The sequence below is a fragment of the Sceloporus occidentalis genome, unplaced genomic scaffold, assembly GCF_023333645.1.
Source record: "Sceloporus occidentalis isolate IW3139 unplaced genomic scaffold, rSceOcc1.0.p SCAF_274, whole genome shotgun sequence".
NCBI classification, from domain to species: Eukaryota; Metazoa; Chordata; class Lepidosauria; order Squamata; family Phrynosomatidae; genus Sceloporus; species Sceloporus occidentalis.
This window is the reverse complement of record NW_028317254.1, coordinates 658,837-681,207: the sequence shown is the minus strand read 5'-3', so window position 1 is coordinate 681,207 and position 22,371 is coordinate 658,837. Positions and strand designations below refer to the sequence as shown.

Below are 22,371 nucleotides of genomic sequence, written 5' to 3'. Positions count from 1 at the left end.
GAACACATCTCACCTTGGGTCACATAAGAACTTGGTCTTCTCTCCATCCTCCCTCCAGATCAGCCACTCCCGGAAGGACGGGTGCACAAACATGCGAGTCAGGTCCCTCCTCTTGATCAAGAACATGGAAAGGTTTTCCATACGTTGCTGGAAATCCTCCCATTCCAGACCTCCATCCACGCTGCCTGCATTGATCGCCTGGAAGATGTGTTCATCTGTCAACGGGTGGAGAGAGGCCACAGCTACATTAAGAAGAGGCAGGGCCCTCTCAAAAGAGGATTGAGTTGGGAATCTCATGTTGCACTGAAGGAGGTAAACTTCAGACAGTGACACAGGGACAACCTTGTAGCTCGAGCTCTTGAGAACTAAATAGCCCTTCTCTATTAGGTCAAATGTCAGCTTCAGGTACAGGTAGGAGCCCTGACTCAACGTCTTTAGGTGCGAACTTAGCTTTCCAAAGGTGGTGTTGTCCATTTTGCCATTGAGAGAAATATTGTTCTGAATCTCTGAGCTACTGTGGATTCGTTGTAGAATATAAGCCTGAAGGTCCTGGTCTATGGCCTCATTTTCTTCTAACCGATCAAGGAAAATACGGTGGAATGGAAGCAGCTTGGTGATTTCCTGTCCAGAGGAATGGAGAGAGAGAGAGGCAAAGAGAATGAGAACTGGCACAATGCAGAAGAAAGGAGATGGAAGGTGAGAGGGGAGGAAAGTTGAAAAGACAAAGGGAGAAAATGGTCCAAAGACAACAGGAAAACAGGACTTCAGGAGGGATAAGCGAAAGGAAATCAAACGCGATACAGTGTATGGATCAAACAGACCAAGTGCACTGGGGAAAACATATTGAAGAGAAGATGAGAGAGGAAAATATAGCGAGATAAAGGCTGAAATTCTCAACAATCCCTGGTTCCTCACCTGCAGGGTGGTCCTCACAGTCACGATGAGTTTTAGCCAGTGGGGGAATTTTCCTATCATCTTGTTCAGGAAGGAAACAATTGTATCTCCATAATCCGGCTTGTGGAATTCTGCCTCGTTAAGACCATCTATTAAAATAATATAATCTTCATCCGGGATCTTTCTTTCTGTTAGGGGAAAAAAGGAGAACCGTGGATATTGTATGAGTTTTATTCATTTAAAGTGTTCAATATTTTAGAAGTCCAATGTTCTACAGATTAGACATTATTTCCATTATAGAATGTTAAGAACCCCCAAAATGATAAATGAGCCCAAATTATTTCACAGTAAAGTCTGACGCCCCTTTCCATGAGACAGACTGGCATTGAGAATTGCCGTTTCTTGTCAACAAATCCCCCCCAGCCCTTCTTTACTTAAAGAGATTTTTAATTTGATTTTTATGAAGTGTGTCAATCTCATCTGCCGGGAAGATTACAGTTTCATATGAAACCCTCTGCAGACCATAAACATCCTGATTTCATTAACTTCCATATCTTAATGTCGCCATCAAGAACAGAGCTATGACATTCAACCTCCACCTCAAGGTCATTGACATTGATATTAGGAATTGGGACTAAACCTGACCACTTGGCGTGCAATCTGAAGAAATAATGTTCATTTCTTTTTAATTTGAGATCACCCAAAATAATCATAAATAAATAAGGAGAATTTTTAGAGGGAAAAAAGGGGGAAGGAGGGATTCTGAGGGATCTAACCTTTGTATAAGTTTTCTAAAGGCTCAAGAACACCTCTTCGGAAGGATGCAGCCGGGTCCTGAACACAGGAACGTAAACTCAGCAGGCTCTGTAGGTGAGGTTCGCGCAACAGCTGTTCTCTGTAAGCCACGAGTTGGGGGGCACGGCATAGCAGGGCAGCCACGTTGTGGACGAATTCGGGTACCAGACAGGTGTAGGCGTTGTCAGCCTGGCAGTAGTGATACGCCACTACCTACGGAAAGGAGGACAATGGAGGTTAGAGGGGAATCTCAGTATGTTCCCAAACGCACACAGAAGTCACGTCATCACACTTTGGCTCTGACTTTAGACATATCAGGACCTTCTTCCTCTACTGTAGGCATTAACTGTCACTGGTGGCCTCTTCTATCAGACTAGAAAATCCAAAAGGGCCAGATTGCTCCAATACCTGTGCGGCTATCCTCCTCATGGCTTCCTCCTGCCGCCTGCGCATTTCTGGGGTTCCAGGGCAGCTCCCACTGGATATACCCGTGTGGGTTTGTCCTGGTTGGGTCAGGTCTCTATTTGCCTCAGAATCTGCCATATCGAGAAAAGAGAGATGAAAAAAGAAGATGAGCTAGAAGCAGTTGGGAAACCATTTCATCTCCTTCATGGGTGGCCATTAACACCAGTTCTTTTGCAGAATGGAAGCTTAGTGAGGATTCCATCAGACGGTGATGACATCGTAACGATGATGACATTGTAACAATGAACAGGAAGTGAGTGAGAAAGTGATTCTTTGGGCTGCGTCAGGGTATTTTAGGCTTTGGGAAGTAGGGTCTGTTGCATGATAGATTTTATGAGAGAGCACGCCCGTTTTTCACTGCGGTTATAAAGTGCACACTCACGTTTCGGTGAAGCGTGGGGGCTATCAGAAGAGATTTGTCTCATACGGGCCCCGTGGCAGCTCAAGGACACCAGTCGAGAGATGATGGCCGTTTTCCCGAAGCCGATGTTCCCACAGATCACGACGCCCTGGTTGACGCTCTCGTCCTCGCTCTGCAGCCGTGCATCGATCTCGTGGAAGAGCCAATCGCGGCCCACAAACGTGGTGTCTGTAGTGATGCTCGGCACCTCAAACAGCAAAGGCTTCAGGGAGATGTCTGGCGGACGATAGGGGGCAAAACGGACTGCGGAGAGAGGGGACACAGACACATAAGAAGCCTGGGGAGATTGCCCCTTTTGCCCTACACTACGCATACTGGCCGGGATTGGCTTAGGTTCTCTGATCCCTCGCCGCTGTATGAAAAGGTAAATTTTTACTTAAAAATAATTATTTTCTGTTTGTTTTTTTGTTTAGTTTTTTAACCATAATACCCACCTAACCCACCCCTGCACACGCAGACCCACTGAGCGCCAAAGAAGCCAACGCGCTTTGGGTAAATTGTTCTTGTAGTCAGCTACAGTTCGCCTGATTTTGGTGCAGGAGGGGAGTAGGCGTGGAAGCCTTGTCATAACGAGTTTAATGAGTTTTTAAATCATTAACTTGTCACATACAATTTTTGAAGCCAAGATTTTGTTTAATCTACTTAGTTTCTTGTTTTTTGTTTTTTTTTCACACAGAGAACGTTAGAGAGAGAGAGAGAGAGAGAGAGAGAGAGAGAGAGAGAGAGAGAGAGAGAGAGAGAGAGAGAGAGAGAGAGAGAGACAGCTTCTAGAAGACAGCTTGATTTACAGGGAAGCTCCAGTACATGTTGAAAACAAGAATTGAAAACTGTTCCGAAAGAGAGTTCTCTTTTGAGAGAGAAGAAAATACGTTAAATAAGCTTGTGGCGAATGCAATGAGACATATGGATGGGGTCATTAAAACCCCAAATGTTCTGTTTTGGACAGAATTTATTAGCTTGTCAGCACTCGTCCCCCAGAATTACATGGGGAACTCTAATTATATACATTTTCCAATGATTCTTCCCTTTTAAGATGTGTTAAACGTGTACAAGGTAAAGGGTCTTATACGTTTTGTGACCGTAACCAAGTAGTCACCGCACTCTCTATCTGCCAGAGGTAGCTTCCTCGGAACCTGTGTCTCACCTCGTAGGTCCTGTGGAGTACGTGGTCCAGCCAAGGTCTGCCGAGGCATTCGTAGAGAGGTACGCAGCGGCGTATGGCGCTGTTCATCTAGGTAAGCGAGGTCTTCCAGATGGGCCGAACTGGTGGCTGATAGAGGGAGATATAAGGTGGTGGTTAGAGGGGATAAATGTATGGTGATTAGCAGGTGTGGAAGGGTGAACATGTGGAGGAAGCACAGGAGAATGTTGACTTAGGGTCAACATCAGGTCTTCTGTTGATCAGACAATAGTAATTAAGGAGGCGATTTTACTGAAGGCCCCTGATTACAGATTGCTGACCCCAAGTGAAAACAGGGGACCCCACATTTTCCATTATTCTGGTGATGGCCCTTGCAAACCTATTGTCTACAATGGTCATAATGGCCCGTGATACCTAATATGAGGATTCTAGAGCACGTGATATGTTCAGCTGTACAAACAGAATCCGCAAAAAGAATTTGGTAGATAAAATATTCGAGGAAAGAGGATGAGAAGGAAATTAAATAAAACCTAGAGAGTATAAAAAAAAAAACAAAAAAAAAACAAAACAAAGTGGGCGTAGCAAAAGAAAGTTTGGGGATGGAGAGAAGGTGGAAGAATGAAGGAGACAAAGTAAGGGAATGGGGTTGAGCAGGCGAGAGAATTTATGTAAAGGACCAGAATGAAAGGGACAGAACAAAATCAATAGGAATATATAGACAGTAATGTGAAAAGGAGGTTAAAAGGAAGACGGAACCCCAAAAGTAGTAAGAAAATGGAACCCAGTGTCACAGTGCTGCAGTATATAGCGACACAGCCAGAGTGCTGCTAGCTGCAGAGACAATTCGTAAAATTCTGCTGAACCCGTGACGGGGAGGACACGGGGTGTGCTACATCTTGGCTGGAGAAGAAATGCTTTTGGTAAATTTGAAGAAAGAAAAAAAAAAACAATAATGCGGCTTGGTAAAGATCACCCCGCTCTAGCTGCAATCCTGCTTCTTCCTCCCCCTCATACACCCACGGAGAAGGAGCCTGCCATTAGCATTCGAAACGCATACACAGAGACTTTGCCGGGGGACTGAACACAAACACACAGCCACCCTGACAAAAGGCTAGAACTTTCAGTCTGGAGAAATGGGACGGAACCACGGTTCTTCTCTCCCACCTAGAGTCCAAGGGCTGCTACTCACCTGCCACGGAGTTGGGACGAGGCATGAGGTAGAGCGGGATGGACTGTACCGACTGGGATAGCCCTGTATCCAGTCCCCTCTCTGGGATTTTGTTGAGACTGAAAGTAGAGGCCATGATGTTCTCATCCACCCGGTACAGACAAGAATCTATGGACTTCTGGGTTTGCTTCCCACATGCGCGGTTGCTCCCATCCTTGCCGCTCTCTGCCCCATACTTGGACCGGTCCATATTCTCGGAGTAGCTGGTAAGGGTGGCTGAAGGTGGAAGGAAGAGATATGTTAGCCCGTGACACAGCTAATAGTCTTCATTTGCATGCGGAGAGCAGTATACGCCTGGCGTATACTTTACACATTAAAGGAAAACACAAAATCCCCCTCAAATCTTCTCAGATGACATCACAACTGCATTATTGGACCAGAAAACCTTCTGGAACCAACGTAAAGGTGCCAGAAAAGCACATTTAGTGATGACATGCTTCTTGTGCCAGAATTCTCATCGCTGATACATTTAGCTGAAGAAATAATAGTCAGCGGCGGAATCTAACGTATTGATCCAAAGTCGGCAATCTTTCCCCCGAACGAGATAGGAAGGTAGAGATGTGGGAGGTGGGGAGACAGATCGATGGAGGCTGCAAGCGGGTTCCTCGCTGGAATAAAGGTCTGTGTTCGGTACGAGAGTTCAACCGCAGGCATTATACATTCACACTGTGAAGATGTTACAACGGCTCTCGTAATAACCTCATGTGTGCGTCAGTGTACCTCTCTCTCCCATACGCCTGTTAATACAGACCTCGCAGATATGCATCTTCCTTACTGATACCGCAAAGAAAAGGCCTGGGTGGCTCCTCATAGAGATGCAGAAGCACGTTCAGCCCCATCTCCTGCTAATGCAGACATCAGAACACAGACCAACATTCCATAACGGAACACGCAAGAAGAGAAAGCCTTTATTGTCTTAATATCCGGAAACCATGATGGACTTATTAACCCTCCTAGATGCCTGCATCAAGACACTTGCCTCTCACCCCCCCTCTAATATACCAACCTCTAAACCCAACCTAAATTACATGCCTCCTTATAAGTTTAACACACGCTATGAGGCATGTGATAAAACACGCTGATAGAAATTCTGGAGTGTATCGCAAGCAAATTAATCTTTCCGTTAGTTGAGTCGACAGCGTATGCAAAAGATCCTCATGTTAATTCAACGAGATGACAAATGGATCCGTACTGAGAGGATGGCAGGTACTGGAAATGATGAACATACTCCAAGGGCAGGGGGGTTCCTGACACCGCGCATGAACATTTCATCACAGAGGGGTGAGATAATACAGGAAAACACAAAAAAGGCGCAGGAAATTCTTATTCTGGCCCAAAACAAAAAGGGATATTTTTTATGGGTTGCTATCACCCATGACTCTGTCACTAAATAATCCCCAAAAATGTCCTATCCACCCCCCCCAGCCACCAAACAATTATTTCTGTAAGTAACCTTTCCAGAAATGCCTTTCAGTTGACAATGTCTACTTTGACACCATTCATCTAAAACCTATATCTTGTGTTTGACTTGTACATTACAGGAATGTGCTATCCATTCAGTTTTTACCAAACAATGTTTGTTCGCAATGCAAGGCGCACCTACTTAATCTTTATTATTATTTGTAAGTGTGGTTGTCACTGTTCCAGAATGTTTCCAGAAATGTTTTTACAAAAGATAGCCTACTTCACTCACCTATGATGCCACTGTCCCTGCTCTCCAGGGTGGAGGTCGGGCTGCAATCCTTGGCAGGGGCGTTGGTATTGGGTGGTGGAAGGGTAGAACAGGGGCTGCTGGCAGGTGGAGAAGCCGTACTGCTGGTTAGGGTAGAACAAGGACTGATCCGCTGGGTCACTGCAGAGCCCTGGAAGGAGGACAGCATGCTTTGTTGACAATACAGAAATAGAAGGAAGTTGGAACACGAGACAATGAAATTTTGGCTTATTGTTCTTATCCTCCATCCAGCTGTTTGCCCTCAAGCCAAAGCAGTTTACCCCAACCTTTTCATCTAAAACTAACTAGGAACACCAATGCGACCTGTTGTCATGCCAGGTTCACCTAGTCCTCAAGAGTCTTCCTATTTTTATTACTGACAACTGGTCTTTGCCTTCTAGGAGTTACAGTTCCTCCATCCTGAGGATGACTACCTTCCCACCGAATGTCCCCTTTTCTGACTGCCAAGATCCTCTAGGTAGTCCAGTTGTTGTCTTGAGTTCCATGCCTCACCTGGTTTTCCTCCTGCCCCTCCATACTGTACTGGGGACCGGTGGCCTGGACTTCACTGACTTTCTCTCCCAGGAGGAAGCCCAGTCGGGTCATGAGGGTGTTGGCAGCTTCATCAACGGATGGAGGAGGACCAAGGACAGACTCCTCTTCCCCTACAGAAAAGAACACAACATCTTTAGAGAGAACAGAACAAAGAATAGATCCAATGAGCATCCTTACAACAGAACAATAAGTCAATAAAGACATGCAGACTACTGTACAGTTCTTCATCACAACTGAAGGCGATAGACTGTTAGCCAACTATGAGACAGTGAGGCAAAGGTTGGAGGGATGGAATACCATACTTCAGTTATGTTACCAAAATTACAGGAGAAATACATACACGTTATAACTCCTGGCTTGTTTTATCAAAGAATCAACAAGAAAGCCAGCAGAGATGTTGCTCCCGGTATCGAAAGAGGGGAATCACGGGAGAAAGCGGAGGCTTCTTAAAAACCACAAATCACGACCCAAAAGTAAAGGCTAATACTGAACATAAAACCTACTTACCAAAAAAATATGGTTAATTAAAAAAGCACCACAAATTGATAAGCTGGTGGATTTAACAGTAACAGAAAAGTAAGATTAGAGAAGTAAAAGGTTTGGAAAAATAATTTTCTAGGCTTCCAAATGCTCAAGAAAATTATTTATCTGTCTTCTTTAATTAAGTCACAACTTGCTCTCCTGACACCTCTGACATCTTGTAAAGACAAAAAACACAGTCACCCACACACCACCTTCTCTGCCGATTCTTCACCTCCCACTATTCTCCTTGCAGACACCATAGCGCCTTGAACTCTCCCATGAAGCCCTCAACTTCAAAGCCCAAGGGGGCATCACCAAATTCAACAGCAGATACACATCCAGCTGTTTGATAAGGGGATAACTAAATTGTAGGAGCAATGATCAAATTCAACTATACACCATCCAACTGGAAACCAGGCAGCAATATCTGTAAGCTTCTATACTGATCCCTGCTTTTATCTCAGTGTGATGGTCAAAGGATGGAAGATCTTGTATTCATGTTTCTGATGGCCTCCAAAGACAACCAGGACATATAGGAAAGGTGAACAGGCTGAAGTGAGTAGAACATGGGGTGTCACGTGATCAGAGAGTCTAGATGTTGCCATGTAATGTGACATCATTCCAACATTCTATCCCAAGGAAATAACGATAGAGTTTTGGCAAGCACGGAACTGTGAGAATGTTTACATCACTAATGATTGGACACTCGGCTGATCTGGAGATCGTTGTAACTGTTTAACATGTTCTATCATTTTATACTACTTGTTCCAACTGATTTAGGGTACAATGTATCAAGGTCTTGGGTCTAATATGTTATTATTATAACTAAGTGTTATTATTACAAATCCAGTCTTAACTTGCCTCAGAGATACATTTTTAATGCACTAGAACCTAATTGCCCTTTCTACGTGCTGTGTCTACAAAGAAACCTGTCTTAATGGCTGTTCTGAAGCCTCCTCAAGAAGGTACGGTGTCCGACCACGTTGCGTGTCCTTTCTCTGACACCCGGTGCAGCGCTCTGCTCAACACCTCATGCACGATCTGCAAGAGGATGATGACTCAATCCTGCAGCAGTTACAGGACAAGTGTCTGATCCTTTGTCAGCAATGCTGGCAGAAGATATCTTAACCCCCTAATCATCTCAGCTGACATGGTCGGAAAGGTCTTCAAGCTGCAAAAACCTTGTAAATCAGTGGTTACTTTGGACAGACATAAAGGTTAATGTTCAGTTTGGCCGGAATCTGGCGTGAAGCACTCTGTGCCCCAATCAGCTCGCTCACCCTCCCAGATAAACAATTATCTCCAAAAAGATTCCTTGAAGATTTCATTCCATGGGATCTACCATGGTCACCATGCAGTTCCTCAAACCTCACAAGTAGCTTTGGAACCTTTTATCGACAGAATCCCTGATAGGAGCATCAGTGTTCTAAAGGAGTAGGTCCATGAATGGACCATCAGGGTTCTAAAGGAGTAAGTCCATGAATGGTCCATCAGGGTTCTAAAGGGGTGGCACTAACATAAGAAGATTAAGCACCTGTTTAGGACCCCCATTTATCTGAAGGTCACAACAGGTTTGTGATAATTACTATTTTAGTTATTCTAGTTAAAGATGGGTCCACAATTAATCTGGTTGCTTAGGCCCCCCCAAAAAATCTACAGCCAGCTCTGTAAATCAGACATAAGGGCCAATTTGGAGGAGAAGGCTGGAAGGAAAAGATTTAATGTGTTAACGTAATCCTCGAACCCATGTTCTGAAGTTTTATTACCATTCATCCGCTGGGTTTTTTAACCCAATAGTGGTCGCATCGCCGAGGCCATTACCCAGAATCCCACCGAGCTCACGGCTCAGCCTCGAGATATAAGGCCGCCGGTTGGTTTCTATGGAAACTTTGCATATTTTATGCTGATTCACTTTGCAAGCTGTTGATGTGCAGTGTGTTAGAGGTGCAAACGAATAAAGAAAAAAAAAAAGTGGGGGATGGATGAGTTCACCACGGCTACAATGTTTCTCCTCGGCAGGGTAGATAAGAATGCTGACAGGTGAGTACAAAGAATCATCTCTCAGAAACTAATGCTGGGAGAGGAGATTATGCATTCACAACGAATGAGATCAAGAAAGATCTAAAAATGTACAGGAGTGGTAGATTTATGGAAATGTCTACCAGGGGAGGTGGGAACCTTATACAACAATATTACAAAAATACATTAACAGAAAGCCTGTGTGTCCCCAAAAATCTATATGGAGGGTGTCATTAAGCACCTGTTCCAACTGTGCAACAAACAGGGTAAGAAGGCACGGACCTAAAGCTATGCCCGTTCACAAATAGTTTTGCTTCTGCTAAGTGGATGTGGTGTATGCCAGCTCATGCACAGCCATGTCTTCTTCTCTATCCTTCTCATAGAGATGGCATATGGCTGGCTAAGAACAGCATGGGCTTTGTTATGAGACATCAATAACTTGATACATTGTTGCCAAGCTTCATATGAATCCTAACCCAACACCACGCTTCCTGGAGCTGCTCTCGATGATCTCAACGGATACAGACGGACACACACGCACAAACCAAAAAAACTCTTGGGTTCCTTTAAACTAAAAGTTTAGGCAGCTTTTATACTGACAACCCCTTTTGTAAAAATGATTAAAGAACGAGGCACAAGGAACGGAGCACCCTTCTGCCTTCACAGCTCTACTTAAAAACCTCGATAAGCCTAATATAGAAAACCAAATGAATACATCAGCTTTCCTATACAGCCTTCATTGTTTCCCGAAATTAGTGAACCTGCCAGGTCAAATTTTACCCTTTTTGTTGCATTTCACACATTCACCAACCCAACATTACAATTTATCAATGTTAAACGGCTCCCCGATCTGCTATGGAGTTCAACCAAATCACAACAAGAAAAGTGTTCCTCCATCTTCACTCCCACTTCTTGTCCCACCTTCGACCGCAGTATTAATCCCGATGTCCTAATTTTGCCTCATTACAAGCATTCTCAGAATTAATGGAAAAAGCACATCAGCAAGCACAACTAGAAAGATGTTTGAATAGGCGTATCGGAGAGCTTTGAGGTCTTTTTGACCAAATGAGAGTGAGAGGCTGCAGATAAATTTTACAACAAATCATCAGCCAGCCACTTGGAGTACAGCCGCCATATTTATTCTAAACTTTAATGTCCTTGGGATTGGTGAAACCTTCTAGTCGACAGTAAAGGAAAAACTGCTCAGAGAAGAAAACTATATTTTGTTCCATAATTTAGAAGACCGAGGCCACTTCCTTGGAGGTAAAGGTCTTTGAACAACAACCTTCTTCTCTCCATTACCTAAGAACTGTAGCCATGAACACCAACACCTACATGGTGTTTCAAACTACAGACTCTGCCTGCCTATGGGTCCTTGGTTCTTGCAAATCTACTAAAACCATAATACTTTACTGGTGGCCACCCAGTCATTAGCTTGTCGAGCATCATGGAATATGTGGATCCATGTCAGATGGTGGGCAGATGGTGCTCATGATAGAGTAGCCACCTAGGATTAACAGAAATAACAAATCCAAACCCATAACTCTTTTCTCTTTAAAACAGACCCTAATTTGGGGATTCCAACTGGTCTGGTTCTGCAGCAGAATTTCCTTCCATCAAAATCAGACAAGCTACTTCAGTTCTAACATCTGAAAATGTTTCCTTAGGAACCCATCGCCGATGCCGGGATGCAGACACACACTTACCCAATAGGTAGGCATCAGCGTCCAGTTTCTGGGACGAGCCAAGAGTCGGGGATCCTAATTCAGATTCTGGAATTCTGGGGCTCTCGACAAATTTTGCTTTCCTCAGCGGGGCTGAGAGGAGAGGAGAGAAGAAGAAAACGAAAAGAAGGAAAGGATGGATGAAGGATGAGTAAAGAGAGAAGGAAACAAAGACAAGAAGAAGAAAACGGATATTGATCAAAGGGTAGAGGGTAAAAAAAAAGACAAAAGGATTGGAACCGATGGGGACAAGGGCAGTAATGATGGAAGGGAACGACGGGGTAAAAGGTGAGATAAAGAGATGCAAAAAAAATGGCATAAAGAGGCAAAATGAGAAAGAAGTAGGAAGAAAGAGAGAGAGAGAGAGAGAGAGAGAGAGAAGGAGAAAGGTGAGGAAAATACAGGACCGTGTGTTGCTGGTACAGCAAGGCAGCAGATGGAAACTGTTAACTACAACCCCACATTGTCCTTCCTAGATCAAGTTACCCTTCATGTTTTCCCCCTTTCTTTTTTTGTATATCGGAAAGAAAAAAAAACGTTCCTGCATTCCTCCCGAGGGGTGGGTGGTATCTGGGGGTGCTTTTGGTCATTTAAAGAAAAAATTAAATAAAAATAATAATAAAATACACACTGAACAGCAGATATACCGATTAACCCTCCACATTCTCTGCGAGGACCTTCAATACGCGCTTCAGAGCTTGTAAACATGGAGGAATGTGAGCGCGTGAGTGTATTTATACTTCACTATTCGCATCAAATTAACCCTCGCCCCGCCACACATGGCTTTGACATGCCATTTTACACAGCACTGCAGCCTCGCCTTGAACACATTTCTCAGACCATTAGAGCCTTTTCTTATCAAAGGGGTGCATAAAAGCCCCCAAAAAGAAAGCTTCCCCTCTTACATGCAACCTATGTAATTATTTAGAAGTGTAGCCATTGTAACAATTATGCTCTATACCGTGCATATCCTATATAAAGAGCAAAGAAGAGTGTTGGTATTTGTTGGTTACAATGTTGCACCATAAAACATGGAAGCTCGTTGAGCGTGGAATATCGAAACACGTTAGAATGTCACGGCGTCATAGTGGCCCAACGAATTTAGAGCGAGAGGACTGGCAGATATTCCCATTTATATGCTCATTTCTATATTCTGATTTGCACAGAATTATTCCATCATCAATTTGATTATCTCGTTGATGGAGTTGGCAAGAATACAGGACAATCTCTCTGCATCTCTAACAAGGCCGGCAGGGTACGAATATAAATCACGCCCGGTACAACTTTAATAAAGAGAGCCTGATCTCTTGAAACATATTTCACGTGCCATAAAACAATGAATAAATATGCTACAAAGAACATAAAAATAAAGGATATTCAAATATTCCCAGAGAACCGGCAGCCAAGGAACAATCTACGCCTGCGCAACATATACTAATTTGATAAACACACATTTTCCTTATGATAGACTCTCTGTTACATCCTTTAGAACATCGTGGAGACCTCTTTAAAGCACATGGTGATCTCTATAAACCAGTAGATCCCATTGGAGAACCCCTGGTTTAGGAAACATTACAATGCAATTACTATGGAACACGGTTGCCAGCTATAGTTACCAGCTGTCTCGGTTTGGTTGGAAAGTCCAGTTGGCTGTATTTCTCAGCCAATGTCAGTGGGTTTTGGCCGCTGAGCCTATTCATATGGAAAACGGGCATTATGCGAAGTGTTATTGGCTGGGAATGACATCATGATCTTGACCTCGCATGACACCAATGCTCCATCATGTTCCAAAGGAATGTAGGCCGATGTGGAGCTCTGAAGGTTAGCTCCATACATTACCACTGGAAACACAACGGCTTATCTTGGAATTAAAACTGTACAACTTATATCCAGCTAATAGTCTACAACGCACTGCATCATATCCACTTTACCGCGTGAGAATACCAGGAGATGATGTCTTGTGGCTGCTATAACTAGATAGTGTTACTCACCTCGATTTATAGAGGTGACAAGTCATTAGATACCCACAGCAACGGAAAATTGTTTTTTGTATCCAGGCAGTGTCTTCGAGATAACTATAAACCTCAATCATTTGTAGCCTCAGTCCACAGAATCCAAGGGAATTCACTAGTGTATGAGCTAGGAAGGTACAGGCGTGATAGCAGAGCCAGTTTAATGTTTCCGAGGGACAGGTACGCCTCCCACTGAGAAATTCTTTCGGCTGATTTACAAAATATTGGCAAACCGGCGTATTCAAAAATAAATAAAGCCCAAATACAACCTTTTTTTTTTATATAAATACCAAATATAGTGGAGGAACCTTGGGGGTGGGGGAATATCATGGGTCAGCAGTGATGTACACTATACTTTAGATTATTTTCTTGAGCTAAGCCATTGAATGATGTGGTGGACTCAGTGGTCTGTAAATCAAGCCCACGTCTTCTATGAGACTTTACTCAACCTTGGACGCTCACGTTCTAGAATGTGGAATTCCATCTTCTCTTTAGGTGGTAACAGTCCCTTAAATTCTTAAGAACAAGGAATGCAAATATTAATTCATCTCAATAATGTTATGTTGTGATGTGTGCCTTTGGTATCCTGGAAATGACATAGATCATCTGTCCGAAGTGGTAAGAATACAGTGAGTCAACCCAACCATATATTTGTGATAATAGCAACGGCAATTTGCAAAAGTACTACCCGGAACACTCCAGAATAAAGCGAATCTACACTCAGCTACAGAGATAGAAGCAAGAGGTTCAAGTATGAGTCAAACCCATTGGGACTGACGGAACAATATGTTCCTTAACAATCATGTCAAAGAATACTACATGCATGAAGTCATTCTTAGAGACTCACCACACGGTAGAAACCAGGTGGTCATATAAAGGATCATGAAGCCTTGTTGCAACCACAAAGTCGAGTCACTAGGGTTCCAAAGAACCAACATAAGGCTGCAGTCACAATGTGTGCCTATGTGGGTCCTAAAAAGCTCTTGATTCCAATTCTCAGCAGATTCTGTAGTCAAATTTACTACAGATCATTGCTTTGTAACAAGAAAAACGGACTTACATCTTCTGAAAATAAGGAAAGGACTACAGCTCTTCACCAAGTTATACTTGGAACTAATAAGTTGTCCACCGAGATCACATTCCAAGTCGTTTATTCGATTAACAATGGAATGACGTAAGATGGGTTTTCCATCACGTTGCATTATTAATGTGCTGACTCTTAATAACCTTAATACTAAATGCGGTGAAAGAAAACGTTTCATCTTGCTTGAGCTCACCGTCTATTGACGGTTTAGTGAATAAATAGGTTTGTAGAAAATACCGGATACAAATTGATGATGGAATGGGCAACACCAACAAAAACAAGGCCAGACATTGTCATGAACATAAGTAGTCATCCACTGTGCCCTCTCGTGCATAAAAGACTTTGTTGGCGGGAATCTCCAGAACAATCTTCCACGAGGCATCTCTCTTGGCGGTCCAAAACCTCAACTCTTAAAGGAAACTTCAGCTGGTACCCAACCTCATCCTCCTTACACACCAGCGGTCTAGCTGAAGATACAGTTTCCCGTTCAACCACAAAAGAAGCTTTCTCAACTCCCTCCCTAAACCTTCTATTTTTGCACCAATTCCATTGTGATTGTAGATTTCTGCCATATTAATATAAGAAATAACACAAAAAAGATAGAAACGGCAACTTCATTTAAAGAAATCCACAGAATCTTATTTATAGTGTTTTTTGTTTTGTTTTTTCTTGTTACTAGCCCCACACGGAAAAAGCAAGTATCTCGTGAAATGGGAGAACGTAGTCAAATAAACATTTTCACACCTCCTATACTTAGACATGTTGCACACAGATGGCCTCCCTATTTTCTCACTTCAGAAGCAAACCGTGTTAACAAGACAATGTCATCTTTTAGCGCACGCACAAAAAAAATAAATTCCTTGGGGTACAATAACGGAGCGTGTGGACCGCGCGCATGCCAGGAACGTGGTAGAGATGTCATGCATGTACACGAGAGCATTTGATCCCTGAAAGAATGTCCCTCAGGATGTAACAGTATTCTGTCCTCCGTATTCCAATGGCTCCTCTTACCAGTATATAATATATATATATATATATATATATATATATATATATATATATATATATATATATATAGGATTCAAATAGAACAAAATCAAACTTAAAAAAATTACTGAAAATATTACAGCTCGTTGTGTTGAAGTCATCACCTCCAAATCATGCGTGTGAAAGAGAACACATGTATCAAAAATACGAGTATACCAAGAATCTTCAGATACTTCTGGGTCACTATATAGAAAATATTTACCAATAATATTAAGGGAAGATAATCAAAAAAAATAATACATTTTACAATTTTAAAATCCTATTCTAGTAATATTTGGGTTTTTTTTCCTGGACTGTCCAAAAGTATATAAAAATAAATGACTAGAATAGCGGAATTAGCGAGAGGAACATTCTACGCCATCAGCTTCTAATCCTGTTTTAACAAATATTGTGGCTGGGAGTATTGAGCCAAAACATGAACATTTTTATCAAGCAGTTATATATATATCTAAACTGTTCTGTAAAAACCTTTCTGTAGCAACAAGTGGTGACTATGTACAAGACGTAGCAGCCTATAAGAGTATTTACCTGCCGCAAACACATTGATAAGCGATATACATTGTGTCTGCTGCAGCTGGGGATTCTGTGAAGGATACATAGACTATTTTAATTTAATACAAATATAATGATCTATTTTAATTGTAGTTAATTATGTTTCATGACACTATTACATATACATATATACACTTCACGAACAGGTCAAGGGAACGGGCACCTTTCCACGGACAGCTGAACTATCCTGCTTGCACAAGACGGAGCAAACGCACGTTCTCCCTACGAGTGAAGATACCGATTACAAACTTTGAATGCAGAATATACTGTATGGTGGCGGCGTAATTACCCAACCTTGTTACAGTAACACTGGACCCTTGGCCAAGAAAGTACACGTTCCAAACGCATGGCCGGTGCATGGACTCAGAAGTGAGCCATTTGGGTATCTGACATACCAAGGACATGTAGACCCACAACAATATAAGACTTCTCTGTCTTCTTCATGGATTGGGTTTTTGAGGGCTCTAAACTCATAAAAACTGGTTATCAGGTTTTAGAAACTAAGCAAATATTGGACACATTCATTCAAATTCATTAAAATCTGAGGGCATCAAGGTGAAAAGGATCGTAAGCACCACTGTGTTGCGATATCGGTGCGGGTAACAGATGAACATACACATTCATAGAATCCTGAGTGACTTGTGTTCCATTCTTATGAGTCACGGATTTGACACATATCGACATTGCTCGATGACATCTTAAATCACTGCAAAGCTGCTTATGTGCTGTCAGGGGTGGTAAAGGGGAGAAGGTTAGGAAAATTATATCTTACAGGCTGTGAACAGAAGTTACGTTCTTCTGATTCCTCTTGACTACGGCAACGGAGGCTGGATCTTCGTCAGCTGAATCAATGCAAACCTTTGCTCATTTATTGGCAGCTACTGAATCAGGAGCTGGATCGGTCCCAATGTCTAAGTTAATTCAGAAAAGAGCACTAGAGGTCTGAATTCTTCCCGTTTCAGGCCATTTCTAGTCTAAATATCAGGTCTTCAGAAGCGGAGCTTTGAAGTTCATACCAAGAATCGCACACAGTTTCTCAAATCATGTACCCACCTGGGAGGTTCAAACGTTTCTAGACACATCAGCGCCAGCGTTTTTAGAAAATATATTTTGCTCTTATCCTACACAATGTTTACATGGAGGCGTTTGAACATTGGAACCTCATCCAAGACTTTGAACCTAAAGTAACCTCTGTTTTCCCCCCACTGAAGACATTTGACGTTGTGGACCCAGCTTCTTCTGAAGAAATAATTCAACGAGCGCCAACAATGGGATAGTATTTTTCATGAATCGGTTACTTGTTGCAGTCACGGTTTGGCTCCATGAAACTATTAAGTACCAAGAGCCAGCTGCGGTTGGCCAGTTGTGTTTTTGTTGGCCACTTGCACTCGTGTTGAACAAGCCGGCACAAAAAGTGTCTATGGCTCAGGGGAGGCCTGCATAGATACCTTTTTAACAGCACAGTCTTCACTCAGTAAGCTGATGAGAGGCTGGGAGGCTTAGAGGTGCCTCCATAGATACATTGTAACAGCACAGCCTTCACTCAGACTAAGGGGAGGCCTACATAGATACATTGTAACAGCACAGCCTTCAATCAGACTAAGGAGAGGCCTCCATAGATACATTGTAACAGCACAGCCTTCAATCAGACTAAGGAGAGGCCTCCATAGATACATTGTAACAGCACAGCCTTCAATCAGACTAAGGAGAGGCCTCCATAGATACATTGTAACAGCACAGCCTTCAATCAGACTAAGGAGAGGCCTCCATAGATACATTGTAACAGCACAGCCTTCACTCAGACTAAGGAGAGGCCTACATAGATACAATGTACCAGCATGGCTTCCACTTGGTAGTCTAAGGGAAAGCCTAGAGAGGCCTACACAGATACATTGTGACAGCATTGGCCTCCCCATAACAGGCTGAGGGGGCTAGGGGCCTCCATAGATACATTGTAACAATGAAGCCTATATTCTGTCATCAGGAGGGGACAATTAACCTTCAGAATGTAACAAAACGAAGGTAGGCTAAAGTGGTAAAGCGGACAAGTAAGGCCATTACAGTTGGATTAATCAGGTTCTGCATGTCAGAACTCACAAGACATAAAATCCTCCTGTTTTGGGGTATCTTCATTAATTCTGCTACCCTCAACTCTCCTGTTGGTTCACATACCTCTGATACAGTGGAGGCTCAATTCTGCGAGGTACTCTATTAAGCTGACTTGTCCAACTAGTTAAAATCCAACTCCATCTGACAATTCTTTGGTCTTCTGCAGTTTTGGCTTTAACTTAACAGACTTGTTAATTAAGATGTCTCCTACCAGCAGTCAGCAGATGCGTCCAGTAAATGTAGTAGTTGGTTCCAAGACCAGAATGGACAGTCATCTTGTGGTCCCTTTAACTCCAAGACATGGCCTTGGGGACTTGTTACTGAAGCTCATACATTTTTAAGCAGTCTTGGCCGGTCAGTGCAATCATTTTGGTCTACTTTGCCAGACAAACAGATGCCGAGAGGATATTACAATCTAGAAGTCAGGAACGGGAATTCACATGAGAATGTTTCTGGGTATTTACGGAACAGGAAATTAACGGGGAACCAGGCTTTGTATACATAACATGCAGCCATGTTCCATTTAAGAAGCCCAAGAACAGTTTATTTATTCTCTTTACATTCTAAGATAATAAATACAGGGAGATTTCCCAAACACCCCAGAAATTAAATGATGATGATGATGATGATGATGATGATGACGACAACATTGCTCAATCACCAATGGGGCCCTCTGTGAAAGACAGTGGCTTCCTGGCATTCCGAAGGGAACTGTCCTAATTATATGGAAGACTAGTCTGCTTAATCCATAAAAGTCCAGGGAACTACAATTTTTAGGAGAAGACTATCTATAAATGACAGTATTGTCTTCTTAAAATGCTTCAAGGTTTAGTTATTTTTTTTTTATCTGCCCTACTTGTGCCAGCAGCCATGGCCTCTTATTCTGGCAATGATGGATTCTACCTTACAATACAATGATTTAAAGAGAAACTCCCACCATACTTTTATTTCTTTTTGCTCTATGGTTGTAAGGAATATTTGTTGGAAAATGTTGCATAAGTAGAAAAATACATAGAAATCAAGAAAAAAAATATCCCAAACTTGGTCGTATAATTATTTTCATGGGCTTACATTGTTCCCGGCCCCCATCTTCCTGGGGTTTTAGGGTGAAAAGGTGGATTCTGGGGACACATACAAAACGACTTGAATTTTACCCCCATCTGACCTCTATAAAATGTATTTAAAGATTGTTTGTAAGCCATGGGCTGAATGTTAGCGGTGCTGCGCTTCCTCTGCGTGTTCCTGTCTGACCGGGGACAACGCGTTTAGCAAGCAAACCCTCTAATCTTATCTCTGTATCTGTAAAGGACAGGGTGGGATGAGCTGAGCCATAACAAAAGAATACTTTTTTTATACTCAACAGAGAAAAAAATAAAATTTAAAGGGACACTAACATCTTAAACCTTGATTGAACCCTGAACTATTAAAATTGAGACAGTGGTGAGTAGATTTCTGTACGGTCATCCTTTAAAAGAGGGTCAGAAGTTTTACTTTACTGATCTACCACTAAGGTGGTAGATAAGTGGAACAGCCTTCCAGCAGACTAATACAGTGAGGGAATGTAAACATGCATTGGATAGACATATAACTCCTGAATCTAAGACGAGACCAACGACTGATTAAGGTTTGAGTCTTTACAGCAGGAGAAACGGGCGACTAGACGGGGGCCGAACGGGGCCGACCTGTCAGGAAATTCTATGTTTCTATAAAAAGCTGGGAAATCCAGTGATTGTGTAGCACAGCTACGACCTTTTGCAACGTTATAGTCCCATGAAGCCCCGACACTGACGGAGCGGTGATTAATCAGTGTGACGTACACCGCGCAGGTAGAGGATACAAACTGCTAAAGCATTTGGGAAGCTGGGAAAGTAGACCATCAATCTACCTGCCAGGAGCTGTGCTTGAGTTACTATTAACGCTCCCGCAGTTAAGTGCAAGACTCGGCGTCCCTGAATACCGATGTTAAAAGTGTCCCCTCGTACCCCGAGGAGAGGAGGCAACGTGATGGATGATGGATGAACCTCTCTCTCCTACAGTCACACCACAAATGAGAAACAAAGTCATCACCGCTCGTTCACCTCGGCCTCCACCGCTCTCCGCGATGTTCCAAAAATTCTATTTCCAAGTTATTTCAGACGATCATGAAAAAGCCATCAGGCCACCAGCTCGTCAACCCCAGCGCATAGTGCTATTCTTCCATTTCCATGAGTACATAGAGTTAAATGCCACAAACAGATTTCATACTGTTACATTACATCAAGGTAATCGACCAAAAACTCCAAAATTCAGAAAAATAAAATACCATTAATGGGAACAAAATGGCTTACAGGAAGAACCATTGAGTTGTCTTCAGCGTTTTAACGTAAGGTCAATGGGTAGAAGAAAACTTGAACATTCTAGAGCGCTTTTCAAGGTATTTTAGATTAATTATGCACATTAGGTGGTAATCAGGATGTCGCCTAACTTAAGAAAATATAAAGCCTTAGACGTGTCTGTGAGGAAAAACTCTAGGAAAAACCTCAAGATTTGTGTCTCATCTACGTTTTGCAGGAAGGACTATTTGGTCATAGGATTAGAATCTAGCTTCTTCTATGTCAAAACGTCTCTGTAAACCAATTCGGCCTCCATGATTGTTTCTTTCCTACAAGGTTCTGGTGGAAGTGAAGACAGCGAGGAGCTGCTGACGATAAACTTGGTTTGCCTGAAAAAAGACTTGCACAGAAACATAGAACCCGCCGGCATGTCGGCCCCATTCGGACCCCGTCTAGTCGCCCGTTTCTCCTGCTGTAAAGACTCAAACCTTAATCAGTCTTTGGTCTCGTCTTAGATTCAGGAGCCGTATGTCTATCCCCTCGCTCAGAAATTATAATATTATATAATCATAAATTAGACAATGACAGCTCGTACGAGATGCGACCCCGTGTGTGAGAATTTTTAACCAACCATCAACTTATTGAGAGTCAGAAGGTTCCGTTTTAGAACAGACACCGATGTTCTATCCGAGAACAAATGTTTCTCCGAATAGGAAGTGAGTAGGTTTGTTATGATACAAAATGAAGCTCAGGACGTTCTTTCATACACAGAGACGCCATCAAACGACACGGCGGTGCTTTTATGGATCACACGACATAAAGGAAGAGCAGAGATCCAAAGAAAGTACAGAGGCCGGGTCAAACCGCATGACCACGACCAGCCTCTCTCTCTCTCTCTCCGTCCCTCGTACGATGAAGGGGACTGGAGGATGAAGCAGTCATTAGGCGTTTGATACATGCTGGATGTGGGGGAGGCGGGTGGGCGCGGAGTCTATGTGACTTCTGAGTTGTGTTCATGTTGGTGGGGACATGCTGTGGGTATCATATCTGTGGCATGACACACGTGCAAAATAGCAGCAGAGGATTCTGGGTAGCTGGTGGGAGCGATGAAGATGTTGGCTGGGGCTAGCATGTTAAATGCTGGCCAATAAAAACTAATACCTGTCATTATTTTTATAGAAGACATGGTTTTTTTGGACATTAGCCCAAGGCAGCCAGAACCCTAACACAACCATCTATTAACTCATACCATGTCTGCCTGGAGGCCATTCAATTAATCCACCACCTTGTGAGTTCAATAAGCAGCATACATCCATTCATTAGTACAACCTTTCTTTTGCATTACTTCTTTGAGAAGCTGGATCGTTTTGACACTTATAGGATCTTTAAGACGTAAAGAAGGTGCTCCCACCCGATTCAGGCACTTCAATGGTTACTTTGTATGGTGTTTCATTCATAGACCCTCCTTGTGGGCCAGAGGGGTATAACAAGAGCTAATGCCCCTGAATCATACTATAATCCTGTTTATAAGATTGTCAGTAAAAGACGGTACAGAGAGACCTAAGCGTACAAAAATCTGCACTGGGGCTGTCATACTGGCCCCAGCACGTCCGAGAACGTTAATTACATCATAGCTCATTCTAAAAGGTTCTACAACTCCTCTAGTTAAACAGTTTAATTTATAAAGCCGTTCCCTGCTGTTTCTATACACATTAATCGGGGCTTTTAGGGCTGTAGAACCCTGCGATACCCTCATACCCAGCAAACATTCCGACCTCCT

At 42.9% G+C, this 22,371-nt stretch overlaps 1 protein-coding gene across 2 annotated transcripts in view; it reads right to left on the bottom strand.

Annotated features, from left to right (window-relative positions):
- Positions 1 to 22,371, bottom strand: part of LOC149275635 (protein TANC2-like) — an 85,276-nt gene that overhangs the window by 11,705 nt on the left and 51,200 nt on the right. For both annotated transcript variants that reach the window (XM_089504499.1, XM_089504500.1), the window contains exons 4-13: positions 11,458 to 11,568; positions 7,169 to 7,320; positions 6,638 to 6,806; positions 4,906 to 5,160; positions 3,720 to 3,845; positions 2,537 to 2,818; positions 2,098 to 2,225; positions 1,671 to 1,902; positions 916 to 1,082; positions 14 to 621 (exon numbers count right to left, since the gene is read on the bottom strand). In XM_089504499.1, coding sequence (XP_089360625.1) covers positions 14 to 621; positions 916 to 1,082; positions 1,671 to 1,902; positions 2,098 to 2,225; positions 2,537 to 2,818; positions 3,720 to 3,845; positions 4,906 to 5,160; positions 6,638 to 6,806; positions 7,169 to 7,320; positions 11,458 to 11,568 — 2,230 coding nt within the window. The remainder of the gene's footprint in view (positions 1 to 13; positions 622 to 915; positions 1,083 to 1,670; positions 1,903 to 2,097; positions 2,226 to 2,536; positions 2,819 to 3,719; positions 3,846 to 4,905; positions 5,161 to 6,637; positions 6,807 to 7,168; positions 7,321 to 11,457; positions 11,569 to 22,371) is intronic.